At 55.3% G+C, this 19,125-nt stretch overlaps 2 protein-coding genes across 26 annotated transcripts in view; both read right to left on the minus strand.

Annotated features, from left to right (window-relative positions):
- The window catches only part of SHANK3 (SH3 and multiple ankyrin repeat domains 3), a 145,182-nt gene that overhangs the window by 3,984 nt on the left and 122,073 nt on the right, over window positions 1-19,125 (minus strand). The window contains exon 22 of one of the 20 annotated variants that reach the window (XM_058828153.1): window positions 14,576-15,203. The exons of the other annotated variants lie outside the window; for them this stretch is intronic. Coding sequence (XP_058684136.1) covers window positions 15,143-15,203 — 61 coding nt within the window. The 3' untranslated portion in view covers window positions 14,576-15,142. Of the gene's footprint in view, window positions 1-14,575; window positions 15,204-19,125 lie in introns of those variants that run through there. 20 annotated transcript variants of the gene reach the window in all.
- On the minus strand, window positions 16,132-17,951 carry LOC131573857 (uncharacterized). Of its 6 annotated transcripts, none has more exons than XM_058828184.1 (2): window positions 16,861-17,951; window positions 16,132-16,150 (listed from the first exon to the last, which is right to left on the minus strand). In XM_058828184.1, the coding sequence occupies exon 1, from the start codon at window positions 17,949-17,951 to the stop codon at window positions 17,028-17,030; it is 924 nt and encodes a 307-aa protein (XP_058684167.1). In that variant the 3' UTR covers window positions 16,132-16,150; window positions 16,861-17,027. The 6 variants fall into 6 exon arrangements, with proteins under 6 accessions (XP_058684167.1, XP_058684162.1, XP_058684166.1 ...); XM_058828179.1 differs by lacking the exon at window positions 16,132-16,150 and adding an exon at window positions 16,171-16,272 and having other exon boundaries at window positions 16,429-17,951; XM_058828183.1 differs by lacking the exon at window positions 16,132-16,150 and adding an exon at window positions 16,288-16,303.

A 19,125-nucleotide genomic window follows, 5' to 3' on the forward strand; every position in this document is an offset into this window, starting at 1 on the left:
CAGGCTGGGAGAGCTGGGAATGGAGGGAATTCCCTGGGAAAGGGGAGATGGGGGTGGGATGTTGGGAATTGGGAATTGCTGGCTGGGCTGGAATTGCCAGAGCAGCTGTGGCTGCCCCTGAATCCCGGGAATGTCCGAGGAAAAGCTTGGAGCACCTGGAATGGTGGGAATTGTCCCTGGATGGGTTTTGAGGTCCCATCCCATCCCATCCCATCCCATCCCATCCCATCCCATCCCATCCCATCCCGCTCATCCTCAGAACCATCCCATAAAATCCCGGCATCCCCGTGCCTCAGTTTCCCTGCCACTCCCCGGCTCTGCCCCCACCCCCATCTCAGCTCCCTCCTGGAAAACCGGGACACTCCGGAATGCTGCTGGGATCCACCGCCGCCTCCAATTCCCCAGGTTTGGGAATGTCGATGATCTCCCAGGATCCCATAAATCCATAATTCCCGAAGGGATGAGCTGGATGTGCCCGAAGATCCGCAGGATGAGCCACATTCCCAAAAATTCCTGTTCTTGAGCCACATTCCCAAAAATTTCCGTTCTTGGGGCATTTTCCCGAAAATTCCCATTTTTTTGGAGCCACATTCCTGAAAATTCCTGGTTTTGAGCCACGTTCCCAATAATTCCCATTTTTTTTTTGAGCCACGTTCCCGACAATTCCAGTTTTTTAGCCATGTTCCTGATAATTCCCATTTTTTTGGAGCCACATTCCTGATAATTCCCATTTTTGAGCCACATTGTGGATAATTCCCATTTTTTTGGAGCCACATTCCCAAAAATTCCTGTTTTTGAGCCACATTCCTGATAATTCCTATTTTTTTTGAGCCACATTCCCAATAATTCCCATTTTTTTTGATCCACATTCCTGATAATTCCCATTTTTTTTGAGCCACATTCCCAATAATTCCTGTTTTTGAGCCACATTCTGGATAATTCCCATTTTTTTAGGTACATTCCTGATAATTCCCATTTTTTTGAGCCACATTCCCAATAATTCTCGTTTTTGAGCCATGTTCCTGATAATTCCCATTTTTTAGCCATGTTCCTCATAATTCCCATTTTTTGGAGCCACATTCCTGATAATTCCTGGTTTTTAGCCACATTCCAAATAATTCCCATTTTTTTGAGCCACATTCCTGATAATTCCAGTTTTTTAGCCATGTTCCTGAAAATTCCCATTTTTTTTGAGCCACATTCCCAATAATTCCTATTTTTTTTTGAGCCATATTCTGGATAATTCCCATTTTTTTGAGCCACATTCCCGACAATTCCCGTTTTTCTCCTCCCCTGGCACAGAGAGAAGGAACCACCCTCGGGAAGCGGGCAGGGAAAAGCCGGATTTCCCTGCGGAACGGGACACGGGATGGGAATTGCGGGGGCGTGGCTGCGTCCCACCTGGATCTGGGAATCCGGGAAATTCCGGATCTGCCGGAAAACCCTGCTGGGAGGAGCTGGGAAGGACCAACCACGGAAAATCCAAAGGATCCGGGTGTTTCTCCCAAGCCTACAGACGCGCCGAGGTGGCCGGATTCCCGTTTGGAAAATCCGATCCCATCCCGGCTCCTTCCTCTCCATCCAGGAATCTCCGGATCCCGGACAATTCCTTCGGGAGGATCCCAATTTTTGGGCTCTCAGGGAGCTTTTCCAGGCTTTAGGAACGCCTTGGGATCACGGGATTTTCCTCGAGGTGATCCCCAATCCCGTTCCCACTCCCGGGGGATTTTCCGGACCATTCCAAGGGGCGCCGTTCCCGCTGCTCCGGGATTCTCCGGGAGCTGGGATGGGGCAGCTCTTCCAGGGGGTTCTGACCCCATCGATCGATCCCACCTGGGGCAGCTCCCGAGCCCGGATCGCTCCTGGGATCGATGGGATCGCTCCTGGATCATTCCTGGATTATTGGGATCGCTCCTGGGATCACTGGGATCGTTCCTGGATTATTTGGATCACTCCTGGGATTGCTGGAATCGCTCCTGGGATTGCTCCTGGGATCGTTGGGATCACTCCTGGATTATTGGGATCGCTCCTGGGATCATTGGAATCACTCCTGGGATCACTGGGATCACTCCTGGGATCACTGGGATCGCTCCTGGATTATTTGGATTGCTCCTGGAATCGCTGGGATCACTCCTGGGATCACTGGGATCATTTGGATCACTTCTGGATTATTGGGATCGCTCCTGGGATCACTGGGGTCACTCCTGGGATCACTGGGATCGCTGGGATCACTCCTGCATTATTGGGATCACTCCTGGGATTGCTGGAATCACTCCTGGGATCACTGGGATCACTCCTGGGATCACTGGGATCGCTCCTGGGATCACTGGGATCGCTCCTGGATTATTGGGATCGCTCCTGGGATCACTGGGATCGCTCCTGGATTATTGGAATCGCTCCTGGGATCACTGGGATCGCTCCTGGATTATTGGGATCACTCCTGGGATCACTGGGATTGCTCCTGGATTATTTGGATTCCTCCTGGGATCGCTGGGATCGCTCCTGGGATCACTGGGATCACTCCTGCATTATTTGGATCGCTCCTGGATTATTGGGATCACTACTGGATTATTTGGATCACTCCTGGGATTGCTGGAATCACTCCTGGGATTGCTGGGATCATTCCTGGATTATTTGGATCACTCCTGGGATCACTCCTGGGATTGCTGGGATCGCTCCTGAATTATCGGGATCATTCCTGGATTATTTGGATCGCTCCTGGGATTGCTGAAATCACTCCTGGGATCACTGGGATCATTCCTGGATTATTTGGAGCATTCCTGGGATCACTGGGATTGTTACTGGAATCACTGGGATTGCTCTTGGGATCACTGGGATTGTTCCTGGGATCATTTGGATCATTCCTGGGATCACTGGGATCACTGGGATCATTCCTGGATTATTGGGATCATTCCTGGGATCACTGGGATAGTTCCTGGTATTGTTTGGATCATTCTTGGGATCACTGGGATCGCTCCTGGGATTGCTGGGATCGCTCCTGGATTATTGGGATCATTCCTGGGATCTCTGGGATCGTTCCTGGTATTGTTTGGATCGTTCCTGGGATCTCTGGGATCATTTCTGGGATCCCTGTGATTGCTCCTGGTATTTTTTTGATCATTCCTGGGATCATTTGGATCATTCCCTGTTCCATGCCAACGCTCCCGTGCTGCTGTTCCATGGTGGCCTAGAAATCCTTGGAATTGTCTCCCGCAATTCCCATCGCAGCTTCCAAAGGAGCCCTTTCTCCTCCACCTTGGACCTTCTCCCAAACTTCCCATGGATCTTCTTCCGATCTTCTCCCAACCTTCCCATGGATCTTCTTCCAATCTTTTCCCGATCTTCCCATGGATCTTCCCGATCTTCCCATGGATCTTCTTGATCTTCCCATGGATCTTTCATCCAACCTTCCCACGGATCTTCCTGATCTTCCCATGGATCTTCCTGATCTTCCCATGGATCTTCCCAATCCTCCCACAGATTTTTCATCCAAACTTCCCATGGATCTTCTTCCAATCTTCTCCCAAACTTCCCATGGATCTTCCTCCAATCTTTTCCCGATCTTCCCATGGATCTTCCTGATCTTCCCATGGATCTTCTCGACCTTCCCATGGATTTTTCATCCAAACTTCCCATGGATCTTCCTCCAGTCTTCTCCCAAACTTCCCATGGATCTTCCCGATCTTCCCATGGATCTTCCCAATCTTCCTATGGATCTTCCTGATCTTCCCATGGATTTTTCATCCAACCTTCCCACGGATCTTCCTGATCTTCCCATGGATCTTCTCGACCTTCCCATGGATTTTTCATCCAAACTTCCCATGGATCTTCCTCCAGTCTTCTCCCAAACTTCCCATGGATCTTCCTGATCTTCCCATGGATCTTCCCAATCTTCCTATGGATCTTCCTGATCTTCCCATGGATTTTTCATCCAACCTTCCCACGGATCTTCCCGATCTTCCCATGGATCTTCCTGATCTTCCCATGGATCTTCCCAATCTTCCCATGGATTGTTCATCCAACCTTCCCATGGATCTTCCCGATCTTCCCATGGACATTTTCCTGAACTTCTCATGGATCTTCCCCTGACCTTCCACGGATCTTTTCCACTTTTTTCCCAACTTTCCAACGGTGCTTTTCCCAACCTTCCCAAGGAGCTTCCTCGGAATCTTCCTTCCAATGGAGCCAATGGATCTTCCGTCCTTTCTGTGGATCTTTCACCAGTGCTGACCCCAAATGTAACCTTAACCCTGATCCTAATCCTGATCCCAACCGTGATCCTAATCCCGATCCTAATCCTGATCCCAACCCTGATCCTGACCCTGATCCCAACCCTAACCCTAATCCTGATCCTAATCCTGATCCCAAACATAACCCTAACCCTGATCCTGATCCTGACCCCGATCCTCATCCCAACCCTGATCTCGATCCTGACCCTGATCCTAAACCTGACCCCAATCCTGATCCTAATTCAGAGGTGATCCTGATCCTGACCCTGATCTGGATCCCGATCCCAACCTTAACTCTGATCCTGACCTCAATCCCAACCCTGATCCTGATCCTCATCCTCATCCTAACCCTGATCTGGATCCTGATCCCAATCCTAACCTTGATCCAGGCTCTGATCCCAATCCTAACTCTGATCCTGACCCCAATCCCAGCCCTGATCCTGATCCTGACCCTGATCTGGATCCCGATCCCAATCCTAACTCTGATCCTGACCCCAATCCCAGCCCTGATCCTGATCCTGACCCTGATCTGGATCCTGATCCTGACCCTGATCTGGATCCTGATCCCAATCCTAACCTTGATCCAGGCTCTGATCCCAATCCTAACTCTGATCCTGACCCCAATCCCAGCCCTGATCCTGATCCTGACCCTGATCCGGATCCCGATCCCAATCCTACCTCTGATCCTGACCCCAATCTTGACCCTGATCCTGATCCTGATCCTGACCCTGATCTGGATCCCGATCCTAATCCTAACTCTGATCCTGACCCCAATCTTGACCCTGATCTTGATCCTGATCCTCACCCTAACCCTGCCCCTGGTTTTCCTGGGAATTGGACAGGGATACTGGGAACTGGACATGGATACTGGGAGCTGGACATGGATACTGGGAGCTGGGCAGGGATACTGGGAAATGGACAGGGATACTGGGAACTGGACAGGGATACTGGGAACTGGGCAGGGATACTGGGAACTGGACAGGGATACTGGGAACTGGGCAGGGATACTGGGAACTGGACAGGGATACTGGGAACTGGGCAGGGATACTGGGAACTGGACAGGGATACTGGGAACTGGACAGGGATACTGGGAGCTGGGCAGGGATACTGGGAACTGGGCAGGAATACTGGGAACTGGGCAGGGATACTGGGAACTGGACAGTGATACTGGGAACTGGGCAGGGATACTGGGAACTGGACACAGGGATACTGGGAGCTGGACATGGATAGTGGGAACTGGGCAGGGATCCTGGGAGCTGGACAGGGATCCTGGGAGCTGGACAGTGATACTGGGAACTGGGCAGGGATACTGGGAACTGGGCAGGGATACTGGGAACTGGACAGGGATACTGGGGGCTGGATACAGATACTGGGAACTGGACAGGGATACTGGGAACTGGGCAGGGATACTGGGAACTGGGCAGGGATACTGGGAACTGGACACAGGGATACTGGGGGCTGGACAGGGATACTGGGAACTGGGCAGGGATACTGGGAACTGGGCAGGGATACTGGGGGCTGGATACAGATACTGGGAACTGGACATGGATACTGGGAACTGGACACAGGGATACTGGGGGCTGGACACGGATACTGGGAACTGGGCAGGGATACTGGGAACTGGACATGGATACTGGGAGCTGGATACAGATACTGGGAACTGGGCAGGGATACTGGGAACTGGGCAGGGATACTGGGAACTGGACATGGATACTGGGAACTGGGCAGGGATACTGGGAGCTGGGCAGGGATACTGGGCCAGGATCAAACACTGTCCGAAGTTTTCCTGCTCCCGGTCACTCTGGGGGTTGGGACATGGCCATGGCAAAGGATCCGGGATCAGGTGTGGGAGCAGGAGACAGAATTCCTGCTGTCCTGAACCCGGCAGCTGTGATAGGAGCCTTGGGATGAAGCTCGGGATGAGCCCTGGGATGAACCTTGGGAAGAACCTCAGGAGGAACCTCAGAATGAACCTCGGGATGAAGCTCAGGATGAGCCCTGGGAGGATCCCTGGGAGGAACCTTGGGATGAGCTCTGGGAGGAACCTCAGGAGGAACCTTGGGATGAGCTCTGGGAAGAACCTCGGGATGAACCTCAGAATAAACCTCGGGATGAGCCCTGGGAGGAACCTCGGGATGAACCTCGGGATGAAGCTCGGGATGAGCCCTGGGAGGATCCCTGGGAGGAACCTGGGGATGAACCTCAGGATGAATCTCGGATGAACCTCGGGATGAGCCCTGGGAAGAACCTTTGGAGGAATCTCAGGATAAACCTTGGGAGGAACCTTGGGAGGAACCTCAGGAGGAACCTCGGGCTGAGCCCTGGGAGGAACCTTGGGTTGAACCTCAGAATAAACCTTGGGATGAGCCCTGGGAGGAACCTCAGGAGGAACCTCGGGATGAACCTCAGAATGAACCTCGGGATGAGCCCTGGGAAGAACCTTGGGAGGAACCTCAGGACAAACCTTGGGATGAAGCTCAGGATGAGCCCTGGGATGAACCCTGGGATGAACCCTGGGAGGAACCTTGGGAGGAGCCTTGGGATGAACCTTGGGATGAACCTCGGGATGAGCCTTGGGATAAACCCCGGGCAGAACCTCGGGATGAGCCCGGGATAACTCCCAGAACGATCCATCGGATGATCCAAGAGCCCTGGTGCCAACAGAGGGGACAGACACCCCCCGGTGTCCCCCAAATATCCCAAATTTCCATGACACCGGTGCCGGCACCGAGGGAACAAATCCACGGCTGGATCCGATGGGATCAGCCCCTCACGGCCTCCGGAACGACCCCGCTCCGGGTGTTCCCGGAAAGTTCCGGAGCAGGCCGGAGGCTTCCGAGCATCCCACCCGGGAGCAGAGCAAATCCCTGGGAACGCAGCCCCCGGCATTCCCGGAGCGTCGGGATCCGGCTCCGCTCTCCCGGGATGGGGCCGCGGCCTCGGGAATTCAGCGCTTGGCAGAAAAGGACAAGGAAAACAAAAACCAAAATCACCCCCGGGAAGGGCTCCGGGAGCTGGGACACGGATGGAGCCGGAGCTCCGCACACGGAACAACGGGACACGAGGACGGGACACGGGGACAACACGGAGGAAGCACAACCAGGAGCACAGAGCCGGCCATGCACGCTGGGAAATTCCCAGGGGGAATTCTCCGGCCCCCTCCCAATCCCATGGATTCCCTCCCCACCCACCCAATCCCATGGATTCCCAGGGATTCCCAGGGATTCCCATGGATTTCCCCCACCCAATCCCACGGATTGCTCCTTCCACTCCAAGGGAGCTGGAGCGGGAACAGCTTTTCCAGGGATCCTTCCGGCTCGGGAAGGGATTCCAGAAGCTCTGGAAGCCGCTGGGATATCCTGGAATCGCTGCTGGGAGAAGAGGGGGGGAATTCCCGGATCCCGATTTTCCTGGGGGATCGGGATGCAGCAGGATCCCGGCAGCTCCCACCTCTGGCTCGTGGAATTTTTGCTCCGGAGGGGGAGCTGGGACCCCTCCCCAACCCTGGGGAATCGCGGATGGATCCTGGAGCATCCATGGCCGCATCCGTGGTTTACGGGGATGGGAACGGGGATGCTCCGCCCCCCAATCCCAATGTCCTTCCCAGGGTCTCCTCTGATCTTTCCTGGAGTCTCTTCCACCATTCCCGGGGTCCTTCCCACCTTTCCTGGGATCCTTTCCCACTTCCTGGGATCCTTTTCCACTTCCTGGTGTCTCTCCCACCTTTCCTTGGGTGTCTCCAATCCTTCCTGGGATCTTTCCTGGGAACCTTTCCCACCTTTCTTGGGATCATTTTCCACTTCCTGGGATCCTTTTCCACTTCCCGGTGTCTCTCCCACCCTTCCTGGGATGTTTCCTGGGATCTGTCCCACCTTTCCCAGGATCTTCTCCCACTCCCTGGGATCCTTTCCCACCTTTCTTGGGATCCTCTCCCACCCTTCCTGGGATCTTTCCTGGGATCCTTTCCCACTTCCTGGGATCCTTTCCCACTTCCCGGTGTCTCTCCCACCCTTCCTGGGATCTTTCCTGAGACCCTTTCCCACTTCCTGAGACCCTTTCCCACTTCTTGGGATCCTTTTCCACTTCCTGCTGTCTCTCCCACTCTTCCTTGGGTGTCTCCCACCTTTCCTGGGATCCTTTCCCACTTCCTGGGATCTTTCCTGGGATCCTTTCCCACTTCCTGGGATCCTTTCCCACTTCCTGGTGTCTCTCCCACCCTTTGTGGGATCTTTTCCCACTTCCTGGGATCCCTTCCCACTTTCCTGGGATCTTTCCTGGGATCCTTTCCCACCTTTCCTGGGATCCTTTTCCACCTTTCCTGGGATCCTTTTCCACTTCCTGGTGTCTCTCCCACCCTTCCTGGGATCTTTCCTGGGATCCTTTCCCACTTCCTGGGATCCTTTTCCACTTCCTGGTGTCTCTCCCACCTTTCCTTGGGTGTCTCCAATCCTTCCTGGGATCTTTCCTGGGAACCTTTCCCACCTTTCTTGGGATCATTTTCCACTTCCTGGGATCCTTTCCCACTTCCTTGGGTGGCTCCCATCCTTCCTGGGGTCTTTTCCACCTTCCTCGGAATCTCTCCCACCTTTCCTGGGATCCTCTCCCACTTCCTGGTGTCTCTCCCACTCTTCCTTGGGTGTCTCCCACCCTTCCTGGGATCTTTCCTGGGATCCTTTTCCACTTCCCGGTGTCTCTCCCACCCTTCCTGGGATCTTTCCTGGGATCTGTCCCACCTTTCCCAGGATCTTCTCCCACTCCCTGGGATCCTTTCCCACCTTTCCTGGGATCCTCTCCCACCCTTCCTGGGATCTTTCCTGGGATCCTTTCCCACCTTTCCTGGGATCCTTTCCCACCTTTCCTGGGATCCTTTCCCACCTTTCCTGGGATCCTTTCCCACCTTTCCTGGGATCCTTTCCCACCTTTCCTGAGATCCTCTCCCACTTCCTGCTGTCTCTCCCACCTTTCCTGGGATCTTCCCTGGGATCCTTCCCCACCTTTCCTGGGATCCTTTCCCACTTCCCGGTGTCTCTCCCACCCTTCCCAGACCTCTCCGAGGTCTCACTCCCCAACCCCCCGGGATTCCCGAGGGGAATTTCCTCAGCAGGAACACCAGCGGGAAGAGCCACCACAGCACGGGGAGGAGGAGGAGGACAGGGCCATGCTCCCGAGGGACATCCCGGAGCCGGGAGGGGCGAGGAATGGGAACATTCCCGGTGGGATGGAGCTATGGAATGGGAACGTGCTCACTTACACAACTCGCCCACCCTCCGGAGGCCAGAGGCGGATCTAGGACAGAGCAGCGGGACATGCACATGGAAGCAGGAAAAGAGGCAATGAGAGAAATGTTAGCTCCGGTCCGGGAAGCGCCACACGGAAAAAGAAGCCACCGGACGTCGATCCCGAGGGATTCGCGGCCGGGAGAACCGCGGGAATCCGGCCTGGGGTTGTCCCGGTTGTTCCCTGAGTGGAGAGCCCCAGTTGGGTTTGAAATTCCAGGGGATGGGAATTGGGGGGTGAGAGGGGGGGAAAAATTGGGACGGTTCCCGTGGGATGGGGGAGGGCGTGGCCGGCCGGGAATGGGGCGGTTGGAATTGCATGGATTCAGCCAAAGCCTGGAGGGTGGGACAGCGACAGAGCTGCTGGGAAAAGAGGGAAGGGAGGGATTTGGGAAAGGTTTTTGGGAAGGAGGGGAATTTGGGAAGGAGCAGGGATTTGGGAAAGGCGGGGATTTGGGAAAGGAGCAGAGATTTGGGAAAGAGGAATTTGGGAAGGAGCAGGGAATTGGAAAGGCGAGGATCTGGGAAAGGAGCAGGGATTTGGGAAAGAGGAATTTGGGAAAGGAGCAGGGAAATGGGAATTGCAGGGAGGTAGGAAGGGGAAGGATTTGGGAAGGAACAGGGAATTGGGACAGAGAGGAATTTGGGAAGGAGCAGGGAATTGGGAAAGGAGGAGGGAAATGGGAAAGGAGCAGGGAAATGGGAAAGGAGCAGGAATTTGGGAAAGGAGCGGGGATTTGGGAAAGAGGAATTTGGGAAAGGCAGGGATTTGGGAAAGGAGCAGGGAAATGGGAATTGCAGGGATGTAGGAACGGGAAAGATTTGGGGAGGAACAAGGATTTGGGAAAGGCGAGGATTTGGGAAAGAAGCAGGAATTTGGGAAAGAGGAATTTGGGAAGGAGCAGGGAATTGGGAAAGGCAGGGATTTGGGAAAGAGGAATTTGGGAAAGGAGCAGGGAATTGGGAAAGGAGCAGGGAAATGGGAACTGCAGGGATGTAGGAAGGGGAAGGATTTGGGGAGGAACAAGGATTTGGGAAAGGAGCAGGGAATTGGGAAAAGCGGGGATTTGGGAAAGAGGGATTTGGGAAAGGAGCAGGGAATTGGGAAAGGAGCAGGGATTTGGGAAAGAGGAATTTGGGAAAGGAGCAGGGAATTGGGAAAGGAGCAGGGATTTGGGAAAGGAGCAGGGAATTGGGAAAAGCGGGGATTTGGGAAAGGCAGGGACATCGGAAAGAGGGATTTGGGAAAGGAGCAGGGATTTGGGAAAGGAAGGAAACAACAAATGCATGAGAAAAATGCCCCACAGCCAAAACAACACCGAGCAGCCGACACAAAATTCCCAAGTTTTTTTCCATGTCCCCCCGGGGCTGGTGACAGTGACGGTGCCAGCGGCCACCCCCAAAGGCCACGGGATGTTCCCGGGGATTCGGTGCTTCCCAGAGGGAATTACCTGCGGAATTTCCCCCGGATCCCTCCCGGCTGCGCTGTCGGGAAGGAGGGAAGGGCCTCATCCCGCCTGGATAAGGACCAGGAGCTCCCAGGTTTGGAATGGCGGCTCCCAACGTCCCCAAAACCCCGGGATTATTCCCAATTTTATCCCTTCCTGCAGCGGAGATGCCGGAGCTGTGCCGGGGACACCTCAGGAATGCCAAAAGTTGGGAGAGGAGTCTGGGAACATTTGGGGAGGTGGATTTGGGAATTTTTGGGAAGGATTTCCCAAGGGAACCCTGCTGGAGCAGGGATGGAGACCCAAGGGGATTTTTCCGGCTGGGATTTTTCCGGGGCGGTTTTGGGATTTATCCATGAGCTCTGCCCTGGGATAATCCAGAGCATTCCCGGTGTCCGGGAAGCTCTGGCAGGGAGCTCTGGCAGGGTCAGGGATGTCGTAACTAAAATTCCCTTTTTCCCTCCTCTGATCCTGGCAGGAAAAGGGAATTCAGGGCTGGAATCCGTAGGAAAATTCCCGATTCCTCCAGCGTTTCCCCTGGGCCTTCCCAAGCCAATCTCCTCCCGTGAGGGGTCCTGAGGAACACCCGGAGCTCCCTCCTTCCCTGAACTCCACCTGGAACGGATCCCTCTGGATTTCTCCAAGGAAAAACCCTTTCCTGGCCGATTTCCAAGGAAAAGGTGACAAATCCCTGTTTGACGGGAACATCCCCAGCCAGGAACGCTTTTCCCTCTTGGAGGCTCCTTCAGGAGCTGGAGCTCATCCCACGGAGCTCCAGCCAGCCCTCGCTGCTCTTCCCAAATTCCCCGGGAATCCCGAGTCCCGTTTCCTTGGGATGAGTGCGATGGGGTGGGATGGGAGAAGCCAGCGGAGCGGTGACGCGCGGACACGGGGACACCGGGACAGGACACGTGCTGGGACCCTGTCTCCTTGTAGGCATCAAACCCTTCCCGCATCCCGCGGGATCGTCTGGGATCCAGGGCTGGGATCGACCTCCCCAGAATTCCCGGTTTTCCACGGCTCAACCTCCCTGAGCTCTCCCAAGGCCCTGCTGGGGGGAAAAGTCCCTGGGATGTCCTTTGAGGAGCTGGGAAAATCCCATGGAAAGCCAGAGGAGATCCCACTGTGCCTGGGACCTCTGGAGAAGCCTCTTCCCATGGGAAGTGGAATCCATGGAGCCCTGTGGGGGGCAGGGTGGAGAAGGCCGGGGTTGTGGCCGTTGGCAGCGTGGCCGCCTCCATCCCCGTCCTGGAACCTCATTTCTGATCCTGGAACCTCATTCCTGATTCTGGAGCCTCCATCCCAATCCTGGAACCTCATTCCTGGTCCTGGAACCTCATTCCTGGTCCTGGAACCTCCATCCCAATCCTGGAACCTCCATCCTCATCCTGAACCTCCATCCCGATCCTGGAACCTCCATCCTGATCCTGGAACCTCCATCCCCATCCTAGAACCTCATTCCTGGTCCTGGAACCTCATTCCCAATCCTGACACCTCCATCCCCATCCTGGAACCTCATTCCCGATCCTGGAACCTCATTCCTGATCCTGGAACCTCATTCCTGATTCTGGAGCCTCCATCCCAATTCTGGAACCTCCATCCTGATCCTGCAACCTCATTCCTGGTCCTGGAACCTCCATCCCGATCCTGGAACCTCCATCCCCATCCTGGAACCTCATTCCCAATTCTGGAACCTCCATCCCAATCCTGGAACCTCCATCCTGATCCTGGAACCTCCATCCCGATCCTGTCACCTCATTCCTGATCCTGACACCTCCATCCCAATCCTGGAACTTCCATCCTGATCCTGGAACCTCATGCCCAGTCCTGGTCTGGTCACTCCTTCCCAATCCTCGTCACCTCCTCCCTAAACTTGGCCACCTCCATCCCAATCCTGGAACCTCCATCCCGATCCTGGAACCTCCATCCTGATCCTGGAACCTCATTCCCAGTCCTGACACCTCCATCCTGATCCTGGAACCTCCATCCCGATCCTGGAACCTCCATCCTGATCCTGGAACCTCATTCCTGGTCCTGGAATCTCCATCCCAATCCTGGAACCTCCATCCCAATCCTGGAACTTCCATCCCGATCCTGGAACCTCCATCCTGATCCTGGAACCTCCATCCTGATCCTGGCACCTCATTCCCAATCCTGGCCACCTCCTCTCCCAAAGTGGCCACCTCATCCCCGTCCCTCTATTCCCATCCTCCCTCGCTCTGTGATTCCAATCCCCCTTTTCCTTCCCTCCCCAATTCCCAATTCCCAATTCCCTCGGTTCTCATCCCAAATCCCTGCTTCCCGAGGGAATTTCCCCGGGAAAGCCCCCAAGCCTACAAGGAAACAGGGGGTGTTTTTCCAAGCTTTTGCTGGGATGTGACGCCACTTCCGGGACACGGAATTCATTTAGGATCGGAGAAAAAGAGGCAGCTTTACCCTAAAAGGAACTCAAACCCCAAAAGGGCTCAAGTTTCTTCTCCTTCTCCCTCAGATCTGCGGGAATACAAAGGAATTCATGGAATTGCAGAGCAGCACCGGAATCGCTCCCTTTGGAAGCTCGACTTCCGCTTCCCGGGAGCCTTTTGGGGTTAAAGAGAAACAAAGGAACAAGCAAAGACACAAAAAAAACCCTTGGAAAAACTTCCCTCGGATCCAGAGCTCCAAACCGGGATATTTAGGATGTCCCCAGGAGCTGGAACCCCTTGGAAAAACTCCCCCGAGTCCAGACCTGGAGCCCCAAACCGGGACATTTGGAATGTTCCTGGAAGTTCTGAGGAGCCAGAACCCCTTGGAAAAGCTTCCCTGAGCTCGGATCCGCAGCCCCAAACCATCGGGATGTTCCTGGGAATCCTTGGAAAAGCTTCCCTGAGCTCGGATCCGCAGCCCCAAACCATCGGGATGTTCCTGGGAGTCCCTGGGAATCCTTGGAAAAGCTTCCCTGAGCTCGGATCCAGAGCCCCAAACCATCGGGATGTTCCTGGGAGTCCCTGGGAACCCTTGGAAAAGCTTCCCTGAGCTCGGATCCGCAGCCCCAAACCATCGGGATGCTCCTGGGAATCCTTGGAAAAGCTTCCCTGAGCTCGGATCCGCAGCCCCAAACCATCGGGACGTTCCTGGGAACCCTTGGAAAAGCTCCGGAGCCCCCAAACCCCGGAACTCTCCCGGAAGCTGCCTTGGAGATTTATCAATGCCAAGGAAAACTCTTGGAAAAGCTGGAAATCCCTGGCTGGGATTTAACCGGAAAAAACCCTTGGGATGGGCAAAACTCCCGGAGTTCTGGGCTTGGAGCCTCCTTCCAAATTCCAGAGGAAAAGACAAAGGGATTGAATACCTGGGAATGACCCGGGCAAATCCTGGGCCCTCCACATCCCAAATTCCTGGGAATTAAACCGCGATCGGACCGTTCCAATGGGCTGGAAAAGACAAAGCAGCCGGGGCAGGATTTTTTTGGGATGTTCGGGAACGTTCCCGGTGATTCCCAGAGGTTGGGAAGATGGATCCAATCGGGATTGTGGATGGGAGGCCAATCCCGGGCACGGGACAGAGGGAATGTGGCGGGAAATTCGTGGGAATGTCGCCCGGAGGCGGCTCCGGGAGCGGAAGGCGGATCCCAAAATCCTGGGAATGGCCGTGGGAATGACACACACACACGTCACGGTCACCGTCAGCTTTATTGGGGACACGGATGTCACACCCGCGACGCGCTCGGCCTCGCGCGCGGCTCCCGGCACATCCCGCGGCTCGGCGGCCTTTCCCAGGATCCCGGATTTTCCCAGGATCCCGCCGCCGCCGCTCCTCCAGGAATCCCGGTCAGGAATTCCAGCCGGGGCAGGGTGGGCTCTGCTCCCAGGGAATGAGAGGGAATCACCCGGAGGTGAAGCTGGATTCTGGGAAAATTCCTTCCCGAAAAGCTGAGGAAGAGTGGGAAGGGGACGCCCCATTCCCGGCGGGATGAAAAGCCGCGCGGACGGGGACACGGGAGACCGCTGGGAATAGTCGGACTCGGTGGGACCAGAGGGGTTTTCCAACCTCGAAAATTCCAGGGATTTGGGTGAAACACGAGGAAGCCGCTCCTGGGCGCGGCCACTGAGGGCCACCGCGGATGAAGGGAATTGTCCCCTTGGCATTGTCACCATCCTGGTGTCCCTGGGATCGCCACCGGCCCGAACCGGGACCTGACGTTCCCAGCTCAGAATTCCTTGGGCTCTTTCCCAGTCCCTCGGCTCAAAGGTCCTTCCGTGGACGCCCGGCTTGGGAGGAGACAGAGCCCGGAGTTAGAGCTACGGAAAAAGCCGTGGATCGGCGCTTCCCGGCCTTCCCACGGAGGATTCCCACAGGGAGCGGGGAATTCCCTGAGCTCGCATGGAATTGCTGGGTATTCAGGATGAATGCGGGGAGGGAGGGATTCCGGGATGATTCCCGAATGGCAGCTGATCCTCCAATCCCACGGATCCGGAGCCGCTGGAAGGGCTGGGAGGGATCAGGAACATCAGTGTTCCCGTCCCTGTGGGACTCTGGGACACCTCAGTGTCCCCGTTCCCAGATTCCAGGACACCTCAGTGTCCCTGTTCCCAGATTCTGGGACACCTCAGTGTCCCCATTCCCAGATTCCAGGACACCTCAGTGTCCCCATTCCCAGATTCCAGGACACCTCAGTGTCCCCATTCCCAGATTCCAGGACACCTCAGGGTCCCTGTTCCCAGATTCCAGGACACCTCAGTGTCCCCATTCCCAGATTCCAGGACGCCTCAGTGTCCCCATTCCCAGATTCCAGGACACCTCAGTGTCCCCATTCCCAGATTCCAGGACACCTCAGTGTCCCTGTTCCCAGATTCTGGGACACCTCAGTGTCCCCATTCCCAGATTCCAGGACACCTCAGTGTCCCCATTCCCAGATTCCAGGACACCTCAGTGTCCCCATTCCCAGATTCCAGGACACCTCAGTGTCCCCATTCCCAGATTCTGGGACACCTCAGGGTCCCCATTCCCAGATTCTGGGACACCTCAGGGTTCCCATTCCCAGATTCCAGGACACCTCAGGGTCCCCATTCCCAGATTCCAGGACGCCTGGGTGTCCCCATTCCCAGATTCCAGGACGCCTGGGTGTCCCCATTCCCAGATTCCAGGACACCTCGGTGTCCCCTCTGGGGACTCTGGGTCACCTCCTCATCCCCATCCCTGCAGAATTCCAGGACACCTCAATGTCCCCATTTGGAATTCCAGGTCACCTCCCTGTCCCCATCCCTGCAGAATTCCAGGGTCCCATCCCTGTGGGTCTCCAGGACCCCTCAGTGTCCCCATTCCCAGATTCCAGGACACCTCCTTGTCCCCATTTGGAATTCCAGGACACCTCCTTGTCCCCACCCCTGCAGAATTCCAGGGTCCCATCCCTGTGGGTCTCCAGGACCCCTCAGTGTCCCCATTTGGAATTCCAGGCCACCTCCTTGTCCCCATCCCTGCAGAATTCCAGGACACCTCAATGTCCCCATTCCCAGATTCCAGGACACCTCAATGTCCCCATTCCCAGATTCCAGGACACCTCAGTGTCCCCTTTGGGGACTCTGGGTCACCTCCTCATCCCCATCCCTGCAGAATTCCAGGGTCCCATCCCTTCAGAATTCCAGGACACCTCAATGTCCCCATTTGGAATTCCAGGCCACCTCCCTGTCCCCATCCCTGCAGAATTCCAGGGTCCCATCCCTGCAGAATTCCAGGACCCCTCAATGTCCCCATTTGGAATTCCAGGCCACCTCCTTGTCCCCATCCCTGCAGAATTCCAGGACACCTCAGTGTCCCCATTCCCAGATTCCAGGACACCTCAGTGTCCCCTTTGGGGACTCTGGGTCACCTCCTCATCCCCATCCCTGCAGAATTCCAGGGTCCCATCCCTGCAGAATTCCAGGACACCTCAATGTCCCCATTTGGAATTCCAGGTCACCTCCCTGTCCCCATCCCTGTGGGACTCCAGGCCACCTCCGGCTCCCGGCAGCTCCTGAGGGACATTCAGCTGACGCTTCCCTTCTCTGGACAATTCCAGAGCCTGGAAAACGCATCCCAAACTGGGTCACTCCCTCTTACCTAACCCTGCTCCCGTTATTCCCTGAATTCACAGCAATTCCATAAAAAACCCAGGAGAACTCGGACACTGCGGGAGAGCCGCCACCGTCATTAAAAATTCCGTTCACCGCCGACTTCCCGGGAAGCGTTTCGAGCGTTCGACATCCCAAAATTCGGGAGATGAAAGGCTGTGACATTCCCAAAAAGGGGAAAAAACCGGGAATGTGGGACTCTGTGGGATGGCTGGAAGGGCCGGATTCCGGCAGGATGTGCGGGAAAACAGGAAAATAGGGAAAACGGGGGCTGGATGAGGAGGGCACGGAGCCCGGAGAATTGCAGGGATTGCAGGAAGAGAGGATGGAGAAGGGATGATCCTTAAAATGGGTGGAATTGCTCCGGGGGAAAAGCGGGAGATCGGATGGACACGGATGGGGACGTGGAAAGGGACGTTCCGATGTCACCGGGAGCCCGGAGGATTCCCAGCCAGGATTCCCAGGGTGGGATCCTGGCAGGGCTCGTAAAAGCCCGGAATTCCCAAATTTCCGGGCACCGATTCCAGAGGATTCCCGAAAACCCTCGGCTCGGGATGAGGGAGGGGACCTCGGATGATACCCGGCCCCGCAGGGAATGACACCCCCGGATCCGCTCCCAGTATTCCCAGTTTGGATCTGCTGGGATGGACCCCGGGATGCTCCAGGACATTTTGTCCCCAAGGCCACCGCCTGAAATGTCACTGCCAGGCACGGGGAGCAGCCGTGGCCGGGACGGTTTGGTTGGAAAAGCTTTTCCCATGGGAAAAGCTGCCCTGGATCCGGAGCTCCCGGCACCTTGCGGAGCCCCGGCAGCCACGGGTGACACCGGGTGACACCGGCTCGTGGTGGCCTCTGAAAGGGCAGCACAAGACTCGGAATTTGGGGTCGCTTCCTGCTGGGATTTGACATTCCCAAGGTTTTTAAGGATTTGGAAGGTTTGGGATGGTTTTAGGGTTGGGTGGGTGTGGCAGAACCAGGGTGGGGTTGGTGCCACCACGTCCGGTGTGGGAGGGGCCACCTCTGTCACCCCCTGAGTGGGACAACACCTGGAGATCCTCAGAGATGGAAAAATCCCGGAAAATCCCATCCCAGGGGCTTAGCCCGGAGTGAACACGGAGGGGGTGACATAGGACTCGATATTGTCACCATGGCGTTGTCATTGTCACCACGGTGTTGTCATTGTCACCACAGCATTGTCATTGTCACCACGGCGTTGTCATTGTCACCACAGCATTGTCATTGTCACCACGGCATTGTCATTGTTACTACAGCACTGTCACCACGGCGTTGTCATTGTCACAACATCATCACTGTCACCATAGCATCGTCATTGTCACTATGGCACTGTCATTGTCACCACAGCATCGTCATTGTCACTATGGCATTCTCACCACAGTGTTGTCATTGTCACCACGGCATCGTCATTGTCACTATGGCACTGTCATTGTCACCACAGCGTTGTCACCACAGCGTTGTCATTGTCACTACAGCATTGTCACCACGGCGTTGTCACCACGGCATTGTCATTGTCACCACGGCGTTGTCACCACGGTGTTGTCACTGTCACCACAGCATCGTCATTGCCACTATGGCATTCTCACCACAGCGTTGTCATTGTCACCATGGCATCGTCATTGTCACTATGGCACTGTCATTGTCACCACGGCGTTGTCACCACGGTGTTGTCATTGTCACTACAGCATTGTTACCACGCATTGTCACCACAGCGTTGTCATTGTCACCACGGCATTGTCACCACAGCATTGTCATTGTCACCACAGCATCGTCATTGTCACTACAGCACTGTCACTGTCACTATGACATTGTCATTGTCACCACGGCGTCATTGTTGTCACCACGGTATTGTTGTTGTCACCATGGCATTGTCGTCACTATGGCGTTGTCATTGTCACCACGACATCGTCACCACATCATCATTGTCACCACAGCCTTGTCATTGTCACCACAGCATCATCATTGTCACCACGACATTGTCACTGTCACCATGGCATTGCCATTGTCACATGTCACCACATCGTCATCGTCATGACATCATCATTGTCACCACATCATCATTGTCACC

The sequence above is a fragment of the Poecile atricapillus genome, chromosome Z (genome assembly GCF_030490865.1).
Source record: "Poecile atricapillus isolate bPoeAtr1 chromosome Z, bPoeAtr1.hap1, whole genome shotgun sequence".
NCBI lineage: Eukaryota > Metazoa > Chordata > Aves > Passeriformes > Paridae > Poecile > Poecile atricapillus.

What these genes read in the sequence shown, in the direction of transcription:
- LOC131573857 (XM_058828184.1), bottom strand. Translation starts at nt 17,951, where the DNA reads ATGTCAAATCCCAGCAGGAAGCGACCCCAAATTCCGAGTCTTGTGCTG.